Raw genomic sequence first — 19543 nt, 5'->3', positions numbered from 1 at the left:
ATAACCCTTACAACAGAAGGATGCACCTGATGATCAAGTGGATTTCAGCAGTGTTGACTCCAGATTTTGGAGGGTCCTTGGGCAAGAAGATTCTGCCTGTGCCACCCCACCCCAGGAGTGAGCACCTCCTTGCCTCTGTCAACATTGCTCTTTTGCTAGCCATCTCCGTAATGGCCCAATTTACACCACTGCTGAGGAGAAGAGGAGGCTACTGTCCCTTCTCCTTGCTCTTGTCCCTGCTATTACAGATAGCATGGTTTTCTGTGGTAAGAAAAAAGACAGAAGTGGTGGGAAAACACGGGAGGGTTAAAAATAGAAGATGATGTCGTCTGAACTCTCCAGATGACATGGAAATGAGGTGCAGAAATTGCACAATACAAGCCAGTTGTCTGGAAGCAAGAGCACAGAAGAACAGGCAGCAAGGGCAGGGAGGAGATGACAGATCAGCAGTTTGGGGGCCCTGCTGGGATGTGGGCTTCAGCAAATGCCCTAGATGCTGGCCTTGACACTGGCCCTTTACTTCAGGTTAATCAAACTGAAACTGTTTTAAGCTAACAGTTTTAAATAAGGAACATCTGCACAGCAGTTAGAAATCAAGTTATGAAAGTCTGTGGTTATGAAAGATTGTCTAAGAGGTTATGAAAGATAGATTAGGGCACAGTCCAACAACTGGATAACATCTGCAATTCACGCTGAACTAAACTGAGGTGTAGAAATGGTTGGGATAAAAGTAATCAGATTATTATGATTATTTTTCCATTGACCTGTGTGTGTGTGTTTTCCAGAATCTTTTGGGTTGTATCATTTCAATGGATCTACTCTAAGAAGGACTAACTTTCGATACAAGTCTTAATATTTAAAGAGTTTTGTGCTGGAACATTGTATGTTTCAGTACAACCTTTCAGCATGTAGTTTCAAGATCACCACAAACTGCAGTCCAAAAAATATTGCATTAATATTGTTGTTACCAAAATGGTAAAAGTTCCTCCCTAGGAGAAAAAGTTTACAAATGCTTTGAAAAAGAAGTTCCCAATGGCCTTCAGAACCCTTCAAATACCAATGCAGATATAATGTTCAGGGCTGACTTAACCATGGTTAAGAGATTAGGTGCAGACACCAAGTTGGGAAAGACAGCGGGTTTACACACACACACACACACAGAGAGAGAGAGAGAGAGAGAGAGAGAGAGAGAGAGAGAGAGAGAGAGATGAAGATTAATGAAACAAAAGTGTTCTTACAAAAGACAGTTTTTAAAAAAACTACAGACACACCTTTATTCCTGCACACAGGCTCCCGATTCAGCATAGCATAATGAATCAATACTTACTTTATTATTCAGAAACTGATCCTACAACTTCTACACTGTGAAGAATACGGAAGCAGTTTTCTACAAACCCAGCCTTCATATTCCAGTGAGTAACATGCCATTATGTATAATTCTGGCTTCACACAGAATATCCACAAAGCATGCTCTGACAAGAAAAATTGAGGTGGAAAAATATGTTGGTTGCAGTAGGATCAGAAAAGCTAAGTACTAAATTAATATGCTGGAACACTACTGGAAAAGTATGCTAAATTGACTGATAATTACATTTGTATTTCACATGTGCATTAGTATTAAAGTATGCTTTGAATGGTAGTTCCAGAACTGTTCAGGAATTGTTGTTTGTTATTTTTAGAATTTCTATTAAATATAGTTTTCAAAGGATCCTCTGGGATTAATTATTAGCGTAAACTCATGTAGTATTAACACATTGAGAGAATGGATACATCAATATCTGGTAAGAATAATGATAAGAATCAGTATCAGTATCTCTTTAAAGTGTGTGTGTGTGTGATTTCCCTTATAATCTGCATTATTTCCATTCATCGATGTGAAGCTGGATCTGCATCTCATGTAAGTATGCCTGGAGCTTTGTTCAGGATTTTGTTTCACAATAGACAGCTTGGGGTTAAATTCCCACAAGAAGACTCTTAAGAGGTTCTCATACTCAAGAAAGTCAAGATGGTTGGACAACCACCAAACTTCACCTTCCATCACCTAGGACTCTTCTTAAATACTGGTCCATTTAAAATGAGCTGAACACAACAGCTGCCAGCATGGAAATAGCTAAAAACAAGAAAGCAGGCTGTGGGTATACTGTAAACAACTGGAGAGCATCAGACTGGTCTGGCCAGGGGCCCAGCCAAACAGGATTGCTTCCTAGAGACCTGATTTCCCTTTATTTCATAGCTAGAGGAACAGCACATTTATTTCCTCCATCCATGCACTACACCTTCCGGGAACTCATAAAACTATTTATGAGTACTGGGCTCAACATCTAAGGTCCTCCTCCGAGTGCCTACTCTGAGGGAAGCTCGAAGGATGGTAACAAGGGAGAGGACCTTCTCGGTAGTGCCCCCCCCCCCCCGACTGTGGAATGATCTCCCCGAAGAGGTTTGCCTGGCACCAACATTGTTATCTTTTCGGCACCAGATCAAGACTTTTCTCTTCTCCCAGGCTTTTTAACAGCATTTAATAACATTAAGTTTGTTTTTAATGGACCCCAGAATTGTTGTTTTTAAATGGATACTGTTGTTTTCATGCTGCTGTTTTTATGTTTCTGATGGTTTTTTAAATTTTGTATACTTTTTAATGTTTACCATTTTTAACTGTTGTAAACCGTCCAGAGAGCTTCGGCTGTGGGATGGTATATAAATGTAATAAATAAATAAAATAGAAAAAAACAAGCAAATTAACACTCCAAATAAAATTGATGTTACAATGTGTTTATTGTTTTTGTTATTTTTATTTGTAACAATATAGAATTGTTATTATTTCTAATGGCCTAGACATTTGCCAGGTGTTTGTAAGAACCCAACCTTGATATCTCTTTCCCATACAAATTAGTAGCTGGTTAAATGTCCAATACATATACTGTATGAAGGATCAGGCTAGTGATCCAATTATAGGAGGCCACAGAGGTGGTCTGGCTAAAATAGGGGAAATCAGAATGGGTTTCATTAAGAGCCCCCCTACCTTTCCTCCTACAATTTGAACACTGGATCATCTGGCAAATTTATCTAATAGTATCCTCAAAATCTCATACCTGAGATATGATGTCACCTCTTTGGCTATTAGTTGTCCTTAGGCACATTAGTGGGGGAAATCTATTTAAAGGATAGTATATAAATTACTATAATATACTGTTAATTAACTATCCTTGCACACAAGTCACTTCTAGAAACTGACTTCTCCATCAGTAGAAATAGGAATCTTAACAATCCATTTCCCGAACTCTTTTAAAATTGTGATTATCATTTATTACATTTCTATAACGCCCCATAACTGAAGTTAAATTGTGGAACTCACTACCACAAGACGTAGAGATGGCCAGCAATTTGGATGGCTTTAAAAGGGAGTTAGATAAATTCCTGGAGGCAAAGGTTATCAATGGCTACTAGCCCTGATGGTTGTGTGTTCTCTCCAGTATTCGAGGCAGTAAGCCTGTGTGCACCAGTTGCTGGGGAACATGGGTGGGAGGGTGCTGTTGCACCATGTCCTGCTTGTTCATCCCTGGCCAATGGCTGGTTGGCCACTGTGTGAACAGAGTGCTGGACTAGATGGACCCTTGGTCTGATCCAGCATGACTCTTCTTATGAAGCTCTCTGGGCGGTGTACAAAAGATCTAAATACACATCTAAAATAATAGCATAAAACTTTAAAAAAAAATCATTTTGCAAATATAAAGACAAAGAAAAATGCATCAAATTTAAATCTAATTATTGATAAAGGGTAGTACATTTCCTCCCCTTAACTTTGTAGGCAATAGTATAGATGGAATGCATTGCAGCTTGGAGGATTTCTTTATGGTTCTTCATTAAAAAAAAAAATCAAGGCTACAATCCTATACCCATTTACCTGATAGTCAGTCCCTGTTGAATTCAATGGGGTTATTTCTGAGGAGGTATGCATAGGCTGCATAGGAGGTATGCATAGGCTGATGCTAGGGAAAGTGGAAGGCAAAAGGGAGAGGGGCCGACCAAGGGCAAGATGGATGGATGATATTCTGGAGGTGACAGACTTGACCTTGGGGGAGCTGGGGGTGGCAACGGCCGACAAAAAGCTCTGGCGTGGGCTGGTCCATGAAGTCACGAAGAGTCGGAAACGACTGAACGAATAAACAACAAATGCATAGGGTTAAACTTTAGGGCTCTATCCTATACATATCTAAACAGGAAAAAGTCCTACAACTCCCCGTATTCCCAAGCTAGTATGATGGCTGCCTGGAGAATGCTTGGGAGTTGTATGGCTTTTTTCTGTCTAAAATGCCTAAGATTGCGCCTTTAGTCTCTTTTCCATAATCCGAGGAACGGCTTTGACAAATATTGCTGCTTACGTTTCTGGTTTGTATATAAAATAAAACCGTGCCATATTTGGTGAAAATCAGATATTTTAACTTTGCCTTTCGCTAATTCCAGCTGGTAAAATAGCAATAATAACAACGTGATTCTGATGCTTTGCAGAAACTGCGCTGCAATGACAATTGCAAAGACTGCTGCAACTTCAACGGGGGTTGGGTGGGAAAGAGAAAGACTGAGCCCCGCTCTTCAAAGGTTTGGAGAGACGGGGTGGGGGGTGGAAGGAAAGAAGCCCGGCACTTCCTGTGAGCCACATCCTATCTCATACACAAACGCACACCCGAGCCCACGATTCGTTCTCTGCCTGAGGGCCCAGCCTTTGCGGCTGCTGTTGCTGCTGCAAGCAAGCGGCCTTGAACCGCGTCCTAAAATAAGCAGCCAGCAAAAGGGGGGCTTTGCGCGGGGAGGCGGCTGCCCGCTGGCACGGATGGGTAGAAAGCGCCGTCACTCTGGTGAAGGAGGCGGCGCCTGGGCGGGGTCAGGCCGTGCCTCTCCCCGCCTTCCCTCTGTACCAGGGAGTGAGGCGGACAAGGCAAGCCGGGGAAGGACGGAGGGGCAGCGGCTAGCAGCGCAGGAGGGGGCGCCTTCAGCACTCTGCAGCCGGGAAGAGACGCCTCGTGTGGCTGAAGTAAACAACTCCCTCTGCCTCCCCCACCACCGGGAGGAGAAGCCCAAGCGAAGCCGGAGAAAGTTAGAGCAGCCACGAGCGCCCGCTCTGGACGGGCAGCTGAGCCCCCCTCCCATTCCGACCCCCCCCCCCCGCTTCAGTTCTCCCCGCAGCGTCTCTTTTGGTCATTGAGAGCCGAAAGGTGTCCTCGCAAGCGCCCCATCGGAGGCGAAGGGGAAGCCACGGCTGCCATGAAACCCAGCGGGGAACCAGAGTCGGTCGCGGGCGGTGCGGACGACCCCTGGAAGGAGTGCGTGGAGGTGGCGGTGCAGCTGGCGCTGCGGGCGGGACAGGTGAGCAGGAGCCACGTGTCTTGGCCGCGCTGGGGTTCTCCCAACCGGGCTCCCCATACTGGGACCTCTGGGGGAGGGAAGTCAAGCAAAGGGAGGCGACATTTTCTCCTCTACAGCCCCCCCTCCCCGGCTTGAGTATAGCAGAGGAGGCTCCCAAAATGGATTTTCACCCTCTTCCCCTTTAAGAAGTGTGTGTGTGTGTGTATATGTGTGTGTTCGTTCTTGAGTTCAATTGCTGCATATCCCGCGCATATCTCTGCTGGCAACCAAGAGCCAAAACTTATATTTGTGGGGACAGATCCTGAATAGGGCAAACCTTTGGCGATGTCAAACCGGCAGCTCTAACCTGTTCGTGTTGATTCACCTGCGAGTCCTGTTCAATTCAGGATTTATTTTATCTTTTATTATTACGTTCATATGCCCCTTTTACAAAGAGCCCAAGGTGGCTTACATGGTCCTCTTCCTCTCGATTTTATTCTCACAACAACCCTGTGAGATAAGTTAGGCTGGGAGTCAGTAACTGGCCCAAAGTCACCCAGTCAGCTTCTGGGTTCTAGTCGCCACTTGATCATGATCTCCCGTGTCCCAGTCCAACAACCTAACCACTGCACCACACTGGCTCTCAGTGGATCTGTTTTACTTCCCGGTAAATATGCATAGGGGTCATGTTCTGTGTGTTCCTTTGTGAAAAGAAAGAGAGGAAGTATCAGGGGAAGGAGAGGACATATTGTTTGGAACACCAGAACTTTTTTTTCAGAAATGAACTGGGAGATAATCAAGATTTGGATTAAAAGAGGAGATGAAAGGTTCCAACTGGGTCAGGTCAAATGAAGAAGCAAAGAAAAGCAGCCTCTCTCTTTTTGGAGGTCACAGAAATATCCTTTCCCGAGTACCTGACCTACAAGTAGCCTACATGAAAACATTTTAAAATATCAAGGGTAGGGTTGTAAGGACACATAGTTTGTCTTTTAGAAAAGTCCATTATTTGGTGAGTCTTTTAAACTGGAGAAATCTGTGTTGCACTATGTGGGTGTCAGATGCAATGGTGCATTTGTAGTAGTGTGTTGGATGTTAAGGGAATGTTTCGTTCATATTGTTTTGTTAATACTGTTGCACCATGTCCTGCTTGTTCATCCCTGGCTGATGGCTGGTTGGCCACTGTGTGAACAGAGTGCTGGGCTAGATGGGCCCTCGGTCTAATCCAGCATGGCTCTTCTTATGTTCTTAATATTCAACAAGAGTTTAGATAACATCATCTAGTTTTGACTTCACTTTATTCAATGCCTTGTTTTTCTGTTGGCAGCTTTGGATACTGTTGCCAAGTAGCCACAGTGGTAAGACACATCCTTTTTAGTAACAGCAACATACCGGTAGAGAGAAATTGACTCTGTACAGCACCATTGATGGTGCTATATAAATAAATAAATAATAATAATAATAATTCTAGTTACTGGCACTCATGGAAATCATTCATTGGTAGTGGGATTCATGTAAGTAACATTCAGTAAAGAAATCCCCGTAATTACATTCACATGGGCAAAGCATAATACTATTTGAAGGATAGACAGCACAGTATCTTGCTTTCTTTTCTTTTCTTTTAACCCAAACATGTAGTTAGAGTAAGATTGATCCTATGTAGTAGTAATTACTCTCCAGGCCAGAAGTAATAGGAAAGAAAAGAGTATCCCTGAAAATATCTCTATTACTTTGCAAAAGTCACAGAAGTATACGGGTAGAAATGGTCAGTGATTTGGGCAACGTACTCTGCATGTTTTCAGGAGTGTGCTTCCTTTATTTCTACCTTACTCTGACTTCTCTGATTGCAAGACTAAGCCCTAATGTTTAATAAGGAATTGTGAGGTTAATCAGACCTGGAAAGACTATAAGTTGGCTATTACATACTGCATAAATTTGTATTCTTTCAAATAAGAGCAATAAACTTCCTTGGAATATTCTTCTGTTGCTAGTGTGTGCTGAAATGAACTATGATGGGTTTCCTATTTTAAGTTGTCTTCAGTTTACACAAAATGTTTTTGTTAGGTAAGCATGGTTACCGTTAAGAATTATACAGCAAAATCTAAATGAGAAAATGACTTCACTTGTTGCTGAATGCATCACAGTGGAGTAGTGTTTATTTCACAGGAGAGAGGGCCTTTGGACTCAATGGCCTTATAGGCCCCTTCTAACACAACTATTCTATGATAATTCTATGATTCTCAGTGGTGGCCCCATGGATATAGAACTCTGTTCCAAATAATCTATGCATGACCCCTATGGTGGTGTGGTTTCATAGAATCATAGAATAGCAGAGTTGGAAGGGGCCTACAAGACCATCGAGTCCAACCCCCTGCTTAATGCAGGAATCTACCCTAAAGCATCCCTGACAGATGGTTGTCCAGCTGCCTCTTGAAGGCCTTTAGTGTGGGAGAGCCCACAACCTCCCTAGGTAACTGATTCCATTGTCGTACTGCTCTAACAGTCAGGAAGTTTTTCCTGATGTCCAGCTGAAATCTGGCTTCCTTTAACTTGAGCCCATTATTCCGTGTCCTGCACTCTGGGAGGATCGAGAAGAGATCCTGGCCCTCCTCTGCGTGACAACCTTTTAAGTATTTGAAGAGTGCTATCATGTCTCCCCTCAATCTTCTCTTCTCCAGGCTAAACATGCCCAGTTCTTTCAGTCTCTATTCATAGGGCTTTGTTTCCAGACCCCTGATCATCCTGGTTGCCCTCCTCTGAACACGCTCCAGTTTGTCTGCGTCCTTCTTGAATTGTGGAGTCCAGAACTGGACGCAATACTCTAGATGAGGCCTAACCAGGGCCAAATAGAGAGGAACCAGTACCTCATATGATTTGGAAGCTATACTTCTATTAATGCAGCCCAAAATAGCATTTACCTTTCTTGCAGCCATATCGAACTGTTGGCTCATATTCAGCATGTGATCTACAACAATTCCAAGATCCCTCTTGTTTGTAGTATTGTTGAGCCAAGTATTCCCCGTCTTGTAGCTGTGCATTTGGTTTCTATTTCCTAAATGTAGAACTTGGCATTTATCCCTATTAAATTTCATTCTGTTGTTTTCAGCCCAGCACTCCAGCCTATCAAGATCACTTTGAAGTTCCTTTCTGTCTTCCAGGGTATTAGCTATCCCACCCAATTCTGTGTCATCTGCAAATTTGATAAGCGTTCCCTGCACCTCCTCATCCAAATCATTAATAAAAATGTTGAAGAGCACTGGGCCCAGGACTGAGCCCTGCAGTACCCCACTCGTTGCCTCTCCCCAGTTTGAGAAGGTTCCATTGATAAGTACTCTTTGAGTCCGATTCTGTAGCCAACTGTGAATCCACCTAATAGTTGTTCCATCTAGCCCACTTTTAGCTAGTTTGTTAATCAGAATATCATGGGGCACTTTGTCAAAAGCTTTGCTGAAGTCAAGATATATGACGTCCATTCCCACAGTCCACAAGGGAGGTTACCTGATCAAAAAATGAGATCAAATTAGTCTTACAGGATTTGTTCCTGACAAATCCATGTTGGCTTCTAGCAATCACTGCATTGATTTCAAGGTGTTTACAGACTGACTTCTTTATGAACTGCTCCAGAATTTTCCCAGGGATGGATGTCACACTGACTAGTCTGTAGTTCCCAGGTTCCTCCTTTTTGCCCTTTTTGAAGATAGGGACAACATTAGCCCTCCTCCAGTCGTCCGGCACCTCACCCGTCTTCCATGATTTTGCAAAGATAATAGCCAAGAATGGGCAAATTCTGGGACTCTGTGGGCCAATCCCACCCAACCTACCAGGGAGCTGCACACATCCCATATTGAAATTGTTTGAGTTGTCAAAATTTGGTGGAGCAGCCATGGCATAACTGCCAGTATTGTTCCTTTAACACATAGTGTACATGGTTTGTTTCACAGCAAAATCATGCTCACGGATGCCCTTAGGGAGTACAAGTTTGCTCTAAAGGTGCATGCTCTCCGCAAACCATGTTTTAAAGGGGAAATGCTGCTTCCACACACACCACTGAATTTTGAAGGCAAATGAACTGGTGGGGACCCCCAAGAAGGCCAGGCGATGCATGCAAACTGCATGTTGCCCACCTTGGTTTAGTCTTCTGGTTTAAGATGCTTTCTGTAAAACTGTATTATGATTTTAAAACTGTATTATGATTTTAATGTGTCTTATTTTGTTATATATCTTGTGAGCAGTACACCCTAAAAGGCAGACTAAAATACTTCAATTCATACAAGTATGAAACTGATCTGATTAGACATTTTGCCTTAGAATAAATCTGATTCAAGCTTGGATTTTGTTTCAGAAATTTTAAAATTTATTTTACGTATTTATAAGTTCCCTTTCTGGACCAAGTCCATCCAAGGTAGCAAACAAAATATAAGTATAAAAATACAATACTGTGAATACTTCAAAATTAGAAAATGGAAACACTGGCCTCCAATTAATTTTTTTGTGGGCCTGCCTAGAGCAGGCAGAGCACAGGAGTGAGATGCTGAGTTGTCCCCCACCCCCATGTACACACACACATACACATATTTGCTGTAGTATATACTTAATAGCTGCTAAAGCTGAAACCCCAGAAAAACCACTAACTTTCTTCAGAAATGATAGGGGGTGATGAAAATGTGAGCTGCACATCCTGTGTGTTTCTGACAATTTCTTTCTCCTCGTGCAACAAGCTAGTAATGAGGAGTTTGGCTGTCCCTATTATTGTTGTTGTAGTTGTTGTTATCCAAAAATGTCGTTCAAGGCGGCTGACAATAATAAAATACAAATTAAAACAAAATTGTAATCAAAACATAACATAAAATCACAAGAATGAAAGAAATAAACAGCATCCAACCGATTAAAACCCAGTACAGCAATAGGTGAGCTTACATGTCAAAGGCCTGCCTGAATAAAAACATCTTCACCTGCCACCAGAAGGACAACGGAGAGGGCCCACCTAGCATCCCTCAGCAGGGAGTCCCAGAGCCTTGGAGGTGCCACTGAGAAGAGGTCTCACAAGCCCACCAGATGTAACTTGAATGGTAGTGGGACTAAGAAAAGGGCCTCCCCCCAAAAGGCCCTTTTGGGGGCTGGCTCATAATATGCTCTTTCAAGTAGCCTGGTCCCAAGTCATATAGAACTTTATAGGTCATAATCAGGACTTTGAAGTGTGCCTGGATGCACAGCAGTAGCCAGTGAAGTTGTAACACATCGTTGGGCAGCAGGACAGGCAGCACATCAGCAATATCGCTATTTTGTCCTGAATCCCATCTTCAGGTATGCACATTCAAAACGAAGACTGTGGGATGGGGTGCCGGGATAGAATCACAGTAGAACACTGCAACTCCACTCCCACCCACCAGATCTTGCCACCTGCAACCTGGAGAACCCAGGTGGGCAAAGCTGAGAGAGATTTACTCCCCCAGTCTCATTCTCCCAGGTCTCTAACACAGGCCAGGTTGGCATGCTCGTCCAGAATGAAGTCCTGGATGGGAGTTGTTTTTCACATTCACTGAGCTAAATGCATTATTTTAGCTATTAGAAGAAATGTCCGTTGGCCTCTCAATAACTGTTTATCAGTTATTATTCTTATTTCCCTGTAGCAAATGTCTTATGTAACTTCACATCCAGTTTCAATAGCAAGCCAAAGAGCCTCGTTCAAAAGTAATCACTTTGATTTCAGTTGGAATGGTGTGTAAAAGTGCTATTTCCTTGAAGAAAGTTGCTCTTTTCTTCATCAAATATGTATGGCTATCAAGATGCTACGGTAGGATCTGGTCTAATGCCATTATAGTATTGGTAAGAGGGAAGACACTCCCATTGCTCAATGGAAACAGTTGTTTATGTTTCAGGCTGCAACAGATTTTTTTTCTCTACTTCTCTGGATGAGTAGTTTTAATAATAAAACATGTCACCTGCTCAGTTGATGCTAATTTTGCTGTATAAACTTGAAACTCTGTAGAAAAAAACAATGGTTTTATAATGATACTAAGAAAATGTGGCTTTCAACATAGTGACCAAAACTTAACAGAATTAAAATCAAAGTTGCCCTGAAGTTGAGTTTGGTATAATAATACTGTATGTCAGCACAGAAAGATCTGCCTAGCATCATATTACATCAACACCAGCATGGTGTCACTTGTGGACCAGCATAACTGAGGACTAGATTTTGTCCTTACAGTTGTATATTCTTTTAGGATTTATTTGAGTCAGTTGAGAGTCTTATGTGCAATTGGCTTTTGAGAGTTTATGAGAGTAATTTGTATACTTGATATGCTCTTCCTAGATTATTCGGAAAGCTCTCACTGAGGAAAAGCAGGTGTCGACCAAAACATCTGCAGCAGATCTTGTGACAGAAACTGATCATTTAGTGGAAAATTTAATTGTTTCTGCTCTGAAAGAAAAGTTTCCCTCTCACAGGTATTATTTATTTATTTATTGCATTTTTATACCGCCAAATAGCCGAAGCTCCCTGGGCAGTTCACAAAAATTATGTCCAATCATGACATTATTCTAGACATGGTACGTTTTGACTTGGGATTGAGAATATAATTCTGTGACTATGGGAAGTCAGGGAGTATCAATAGTAATAGGGCTGCTTCATGCATCACATGTATGAAAGAGACAAGCATGTATCTTGAACAGGTACACTGCTTGGAGAGCAGGGATTGGCTGCAGCTCTCTGACAAATATGCATCTGGTGACAAACATAGTTATGTCACTATGCATTGCCAGTTTTAAGGTGGAATGTTACAGGCTTTAGATCACAATGCATCCCCACAAAAGGCTTGATTATATGTATATCGTCCTAACAATACTGAGAGTAGTGACTAGCCCAAAGTCACCCAGTCAGCTTTGGGGCTATGTGGGAATTTCAACTTGGTTTTCTTTGGTCTAAGACCAGCAGCCATGGCATTACACTGGCTGCAGATAAATTGAAAGAGATTGTAGTTGCATATGATTGCCCATAAGAAGGGAGACAAAATGAGCAGCAAGCCATCACTAGTGTTGTAGAAGTCAAGGAAGCAAGTTTGCCAACAGAAAACCTTGGTGTGGTAATGCAGCTATGCAGTGAAAGAAAATAGGAAATACTCTGTGGGTCTTATCTTTGGATCTCATTTTAATAACTTTTATAGGAAACAGTGATAAGGATACTATTTTCCAAAAGAGATTTATTTATTATTTATTTGTTTATTGCATTTATATACCACACCACAGCTGAAGCTCTCTGGGCGGTATTAGAATAAGCACCCTAGTGCTTTGAATATTGCTTAAATTTATAGATTAAAAAGCATCTCTTTGCAACAATGAACATTGATTTTAGTCTGTGCAAACAGCACAGAAGCACCCAAACTGATGTAATCTGGGTATATGCAAAGAGTTGTTAAATTGTTATAAGAGAGTGTGTGTTTTAATACCTGCCTCTGTCTTCTCAAATCCAGATTAAACCTTCTTTAGTGAAATGAATATAGTAGTTTCAGACTGGCCTTAGTGGACATCTGTTCACATAATTAAAAAAACACACAACCCTGTAAACATTGACATGACTAAAAGTCTAAGCTGAGATGTTTATAAACAGTTGTCCAGATGAACTAGGGAGACGATAGCTGTGGTGAGGTGAAAAAATAGTAACTCTTCCAATTCTAGGTCACTTTGCAAAGCTTTATGTCTTTGCAGGCTGGAATTGAAGGTTGTTTTAACAAGTGAGACAAACTGGATATTTGCATTGCCAGCATCTGTAATGCCTGTGTTGGTTAGTAGAATGTACATGTAGCGTAGCAGTAGTCATTTTCTCCCGAGGAGACCTTTTTGGAGGTGAGCACTCCTTCACACAGGAGCCCTGAAAGCCTGTTGCTTGAGGTGACGACCCTCCTGGGAGTCAGAGGGTTGCTCAGTCTCTGCCTTGGAGGCAAAGTCTTGTTCTCCTGGCAGGGATGGCCCTGCAACCATCTCCCCCAAGGGTGCAGGATCCTGTGGGTCTGGTGGCAGTCCCTGGGCTCCTGGGGCCTCTAGCTCTTCCTCTGTGAAGGACTCCTCCAATGAGGGCATAAGACTTGAATTATACGCCAACCTCCCTAAGACCCCTTTATCATAAAGGTTTTAAAGCTTTATGTAATACCTCTTCAAAGTCAAATGAAGCAGGGAATAACTGAAAATGGCATTGCCTGAACTGCCTTCAGGCTGGAAAAACTTTCCTTTTAACAAACACAAATGTATCTGCCTACAATAAGACTTTAATTTGAATTTTTTCATCCATGATGTTACTGCACATTAATGACAGGTTTATTGCGGAAGAAGCTACTGCTGCTGGTTCAAAGTGTATACTCAATGACAGTCCTACCTGGATTATTGATCCTGTTGATGGCACCTGCAATTTTGTACATAGGTAAATACACAGTAAAAACTTAAAGCTGTCTTTCCTCATATCCAGAAAGTTATCTTTCTGTGTCCAGTGTGTTTGAGTAAGGCTTGCTAGCATAAAAGGTAACCTTCTCAAACATCTGTCAAACTCAGTATTTTGTTTATCTATATGTGCACATTCTTGTGACTCCAATATTCTTTGTTTTTTTCTAATGGTAGCAGTTCTTTAGGTATGTTTTTTTTCTAATGGTATCCACTCTCTCTTAGACCCTTTGTACCAAAACTGTGTTGTTCAAGGAACCCTTCGTACCTTGAAGGGTACCCTTGAGTGGGTGGGATAGGAACTCCCAATTGCATGCAGAGCAGCCCGAGAAGTAGGAATGGAGAACCAAAATAGACTGGGAGCTGGTTGACCCCACCTCCACCTCCAATTGTGAGGGGAATAGGCATGTAGGAATCCGTGCTCTTATCTTGGATCAGAGATAACCATAAGGGGTTCCTCTCACTGGTTCTTCCCCAATCTCTGGTAGGGTCAGGGTTTGTGCAGGAAGTAGGGTTTACAAAGCCAAAAGGGAAGAGCCTGTGGAGGTGGCACAAGCCTCTGTAGGCTGGATTAGGCTCACAGGCAAAAGGTTCTGCATCCCTGATTTAAAGGAAGTGAAAGGGACTTACGGAGAATCAAGGCATAGCTATTCCTGCCATGCTTTGTGCCTCACCTGCAGTGGAAAAGTCATTGATAAAACGATTCATAAGATCAGGATACCACCAATGTGTGCTTTTAAAAAGTAAAACAATGTCAATTCTTTGACATACACATAAAACTAACAATATGTCATGTTTCCTACCTGAGACCCAAACACCATCACATTGCTGGTAGATAGATTGAAAGTGTATTAACCGATACAATTTATTTTATTTATGCAGGTTTCCAACTGTGGCCGTTAGCATTGGATTTGCTGTTAACCAAGAGGTATAAGATAATGTTCTGTAAGTTGGTATGATAGGTTTTAGCTACAGCTTTCAAGAATAAATTACAAATTTAACAAATATCTAGTGATCCTGAGGTTAATAAAATGTAATTTTCGGGAACAAAGCTCATGTAAAACTCTTTAGGTTATCTAACCTACAGTGTTAATTTGTGGAAATCTAGGTTCAACAACTAGCCCTCAAACCAGACCTTCAGTGTTCTGAGCAGTTTATTATGAGCTTCCTTATATGGATGCATGTATTTACTGGAAACATTCCTGATGGTTAAGGAATGTATTAGTTTTCTAATTACGCAAAGCACCTAAGTTGCAGAAAGTTTTTGAGTAGTGTTGCAGGGTAATTCTAAGCCTATTTTCTTGAAATGCAAGATCCATTGAAATCAATGAGACTCGCTGCCAAGTAAATGCATTTAGGAATGGCATAGTATTCACTGAAGAGAGACCTAGATTCAGCCATGCTATTTTCTAGTCTTCTCACATGATTACACAAGGGAATTGCTCATCAACCAAGTGGGAAACTTACCAACTCTTCACAACTGCCATTTCCCCGCTCACGTTCCAGGAGAATTTTAGGTATTTCTCTGGAAACCTTACAGCAAATATTAGCAGTCATCCTATGTCTACAGTTGATACTATTCCTTTCAGGGCAGAATATCTGACCTTGCATTGTGCTGTAGTTTCCTAGGAAAATAGAATGCAATGCTCTTTTTCTCCACCCTGAAGCCCCAGGCTACAACGTATTGGCCTGGTTCAGACAACACGCTAAAGCATGCTGCTTAACCACAAAACAGTTCCCTTAACCATTTTCTGGTTAAGCAGCATGCTTTAGCATGTTATCTGAACCAGGCCAAAGAGTACTCTGTGGGGAAAGCCACCAAAGCTGTGAGTTGGCCAAGATCCACCTCTGTCACTAGATGATAGATGGAAAGGACAGAACTGTTACATAGCACAAATTTTGCCAGATACATGCTGGGGAAGGATTGCATGATATTTCATTCTTACGTACTTCTCAGCCAGATGTTAGTAACTCCTTAGGGTGGAACTATAAATGACAAACACTGGAAAGCAGGGAGTGGGGATGATGTGAAGAGGTTAAACAGAGTAGGGGTATTGACACTCTAATGCATTTCCTCCTCAGCATCTTTCTCTTCCCCTCCACATTCTGCTCATTACTGGTCTTTGCATCTGATTTGTGGGGTGGGGGCACAGCAAGGGAATTGATGAGTGGAACAGCAGGGGCGGGAGGGACTTCAACAACCACCTCCTGCCTGTTGCATTTCCATTTGATATTGGCCTTAGTGGCAGTAAGGATTACTGTCATCATGTCATTCTGCCATAACAGTGGGGCTCACGTTTACTGGTACAGCATAATGGAATGCAGTGTGATACTGTAAGCAGAATGCATCTCTGGTAATATTGCAGTAGTTCTGTACTATTTCAATAGTACTGAACTAATGTGCAATAGTACTATTTCACATTTTCATTGTTAATGAATATTGCATCTACAGACCAATTATTACAAATAGCTGCTACATGGGAAATGCTGAAAACCTAACCGTGTGGTGGCAGCTCCATACCACAGGCTTAACATGCCAGATCTGCTCACCATATGAAATTACCCCTTGTATGAAGAGTTTCTCTGCCAGTGCTGTATATTCTTGATAGTAATTGGTTACTGGCTTGGATACTCCAAGAAATGGTGTGTTACATTTTATGAGCTGCTCTCGTTCGTTGTGGCTAACATGGTGCAGAAATTATGGGCTTCCTTGTGTTGGCTGTAATGTAGATGTTAGCCCTGATATTTTTTTATAAGGAGCTGGAATTATTTAAATTTGATATAGCAGAAAGAGATGAAGTCCTGGAATAATCAATATTAGTAGCATAAACTCCAATTATATGCATTTTAAATAGTGGTAAGCTGTTTATACTGATACATATTCTACAAATTGCATTCACGTTCATTTTTCTTTTCTCAAAATCCTAAAGCTTGAATTTGGTGTAATTTATCACTGCACTGAAGAACGATTATACACTGGTAGAAGAGGTCAAGGGGCATATTGTAATGACAAAAGGCTTCAGGTATCAAAAGTGACAGGTTGGTTTAGATTTTTGTAAGCACACTAAAATATTTTGAATATTATTATTTTAGAGAATTGCTGCTAGTTCTCGATCAATTTAGGGTGCAATCCTATTGATTGTGTCTTCAATGATTGGGAGTAATTCATAATAGGCTTTATAAAACACTGTAAAACTGAAGACCCTGTTTAATTTTATGGTTGGGCAGTTCCTCAGTGACAGGTGGGTGAAATACAGTTGACTTTGGGCTGGTTCAACTGTTATTACTGATGCCGACTTGAGTTTCCATAGAATTAGGTTAACTACCTGAAAAGCTGCTTTCAAATGTTGTAAGGAAACTAGAATCATAGAGTTGGAAGGGGCCCATAAGGCCATCGAGTCCAACCCCCTGCTCAATGCAGGAATCCACCTTAAAGCAGCCTTTATTCCATGTTGGGACTATAATATATGAAGCAGCCCTTACTTTTAGATGGATTAGCCCTGACAGACAGAAGAGTTGGGGGGTGCTCTGGATAATTTAACTCTTTTCTTTTGTTTGAGGAGAGATATATTGGATCTATTGGTTGCAACCCTTAAGGGTAGAAATGCTGTTTTTATGGTGATGATGTAATCAGAGTAGGGAAATATCAAACTTTTAATAAATTTTTTATGTGAAAGGTTTTCAAATGCTAATGGGCAATGTCTCCAAGGCTTCAGTACAATAGGAAGTATACTATACTCTTGTTGCACCTCCACTAGTTCTGTTCCTCTGGTGGAATGGATGAATAGCACAACAGGAAGGAAAGGTTCCTCAAGTAAACATGGAAATGAGCAGCACTATTCATTTCCAGAATGAGGCAGGTCAGTGAAGCTTCTCTCTGTGAGCTCTGCAGACCTGCCCTGTTCTGGAAACTAGCTTGCCACTTGTTTCTGTTTTTTCTCTCCAGGAACAGCTAGTTTCTGTTGCATGAGCAATCTGTTCTAATAGCACGGGGGCAGTATAGGATACTACCCAATGAATCAGTCCTAGAATATTAGGACTTTGTAGCTATTTCTAAACTATGCTTCATTGGGGTAGCTCCTTAAGCTATTCTGTTACCTCATGCTTTTTGTTTTCAAAGAATATATAATATTAATAAACTATGAGATTAACACTGTGTTTTGTCAATATATGATAGTAAGAAATTTATTGCTGCTCCTAGTCTGTGGAATGGCCTGCAAGAGGAGACTTGTCAACTTAAAAGTCTTTTAGCATTTAAGAAAGCCATTAAGACTAATCTCTTCTGGCAGGCCTACCCAGTGGAATTTTAGGATGGTTTAATAATGTGTACTATGTTTTTAATCAATTTTATGTATTTATACATATTGTTGTTCCCTGCCTCGATCCAAACGGAGAGGCGGGTAAGAAATAGATGATGATGATGATGATGATGATGATGATGATGATGCACTGCACCATAGAACTAAAGTGTTAATAAGATGTAAAATGCTTTTAATAAAAATAGTTGTGGGTTCTGTTGTCATGATTCTAATGCTGAAGTAAAAAGTAATATTTACAGCTGAGGTGAAAGTAGTATTAAGCAAATCTATTTCATGCAGGTTCAAGTTATGGAACTTGTGTCAACTTATTAGGAGTAAACAAGGTCTCATAAAACACAATTATTAGGAGCACAATTCTCTGCATGTTTAGACAGAAAAGAAGTCCTATTATTCCCTGCATGCCCCAGCCATCATGGCTAGTTGGGGAATGCTGGGAGTTGCATAAGATTGCGCCTTAAATTATGTATTTATTTGAAAATGGAATTTTATCCTTCACAATAGAAATTGGAAAGGGCATGTGTCAAAAATACTAATGAACCACTTGCCTTGCAGATATTTCAACGATTTATCAAGAAATCAACCATTTATCTTGCAGATATTTCAAAGGCCTTGATTTTAACTGAGATTGGTCCAAAACGAGACCCTGACACTTTGAAACTGTTTCTCAGTAACATGGAGCGATTGCTCAAGGCTCAAGCTCACGGGTAAGATTTTTTTTTCCTCCCTATGAAATTCATAAATCTTCCTAAAGAAAAAACTAGCAACTTTATTAACATTTCCATTATGGAGTCATCCACTTAATCTAGTGAATGCAATCAAAAGCTTTACAAGCATTCTGATGCATGTGCAGAGCTCCCACTGAGCTAGGCTTCCTCATTTCACAGCAGCATGCACTAAGGGAACTACTTGATGCTGCCTCCAAATTTGAAGTCAATAGGGAATACTTTTTCTTGTTTGTATGAAGTTTATCGGAGCAACCCTACATTGCATTGGGCATCCATGATAACATTGTAAAGAAGAAGAAAAATGTTAGGTCAGATATCTGGAAATGTACAGTTGTTTTTCAAGGTGCAACTTGTTTTGTATATACCAATATGTGTGTGCAACAAATTACTGCACAAAAATTGATTTGTCTTCTAACCTTTGTTCATGAATAGAAACCTCATGGGTTTTCTCTCTCTTATTTCATGAAGAGTGTTTATTTACATGATTTTGTGCCTCTTTCTCCCCTGCCTCCCCCCCTCCCTGATTTATTGCAGGGTCCGTGTAATTGGAAGCTCTACCTTGGCACTCTGTCATCTAGCATCTGGTGCTGCAGATGCATATTACCAGTTTGGCTTGCACTGCTGGGATTTGGCAGCAGCAACTGTTATTATCAGAGAGGCAGGTGGTGTGGTAATGGATACTTCAGGTAAGCAAATATCTTTTCAAAAGGAGAAAATGTGGGCTTTGTGTTT

At 41.3% G+C, this 19543-nt stretch overlaps 1 protein-coding gene across 4 annotated transcripts in view; it reads left to right on the top strand.

Moving 5' to 3' along the window:
• The first annotated feature begins 4987 nt into the window (after window positions 1-4987).
• The window catches only part of IMPA2 (inositol monophosphatase 2), a 288143-nt gene continuing 273587 nt past the window's right edge, over window positions 4988-19543 (top strand). For 2 of the 4 annotated variants that reach the window (XR_010025658.1, XM_063130548.1), the window contains exons 1-7: window positions 4988-5361; window positions 11651-11784; window positions 13646-13750; window positions 14650-14695; window positions 16698-16806; window positions 18682-18790; window positions 19346-19497. Coding sequence is in view for 3 of the 4 variants with exons in the window: in XM_063130548.1 (XP_062986618.1) it covers window positions 5260-5361; window positions 11651-11784; window positions 13646-13750; window positions 14650-14695; window positions 16698-16806; window positions 18682-18790; window positions 19346-19497 (757 nt within the window). In the remaining variant the exon portion in view is untranslated. Of the gene's footprint in view, window positions 5362-11053; window positions 11132-11650; window positions 11785-13645; window positions 13751-14649; window positions 14696-16697; window positions 16807-18681; window positions 18791-19345; window positions 19498-19543 lie in introns of those variants that run through there. The other 2 variants (XM_063130550.1, XM_063130549.1) reach the window with 2 other exon arrangements.

The sequence above is a fragment of the Elgaria multicarinata genome, chromosome 7, assembly GCF_023053635.1.
Source record: "Elgaria multicarinata webbii isolate HBS135686 ecotype San Diego chromosome 7, rElgMul1.1.pri, whole genome shotgun sequence".
Taxonomy (NCBI): Eukaryota; Metazoa; Chordata; class Lepidosauria; order Squamata; family Anguidae; genus Elgaria; species Elgaria multicarinata.
The sequence above is the reverse complement of the archived record's forward strand: the minus strand, read 5'-3'. Positions and strand labels throughout refer to the sequence as shown.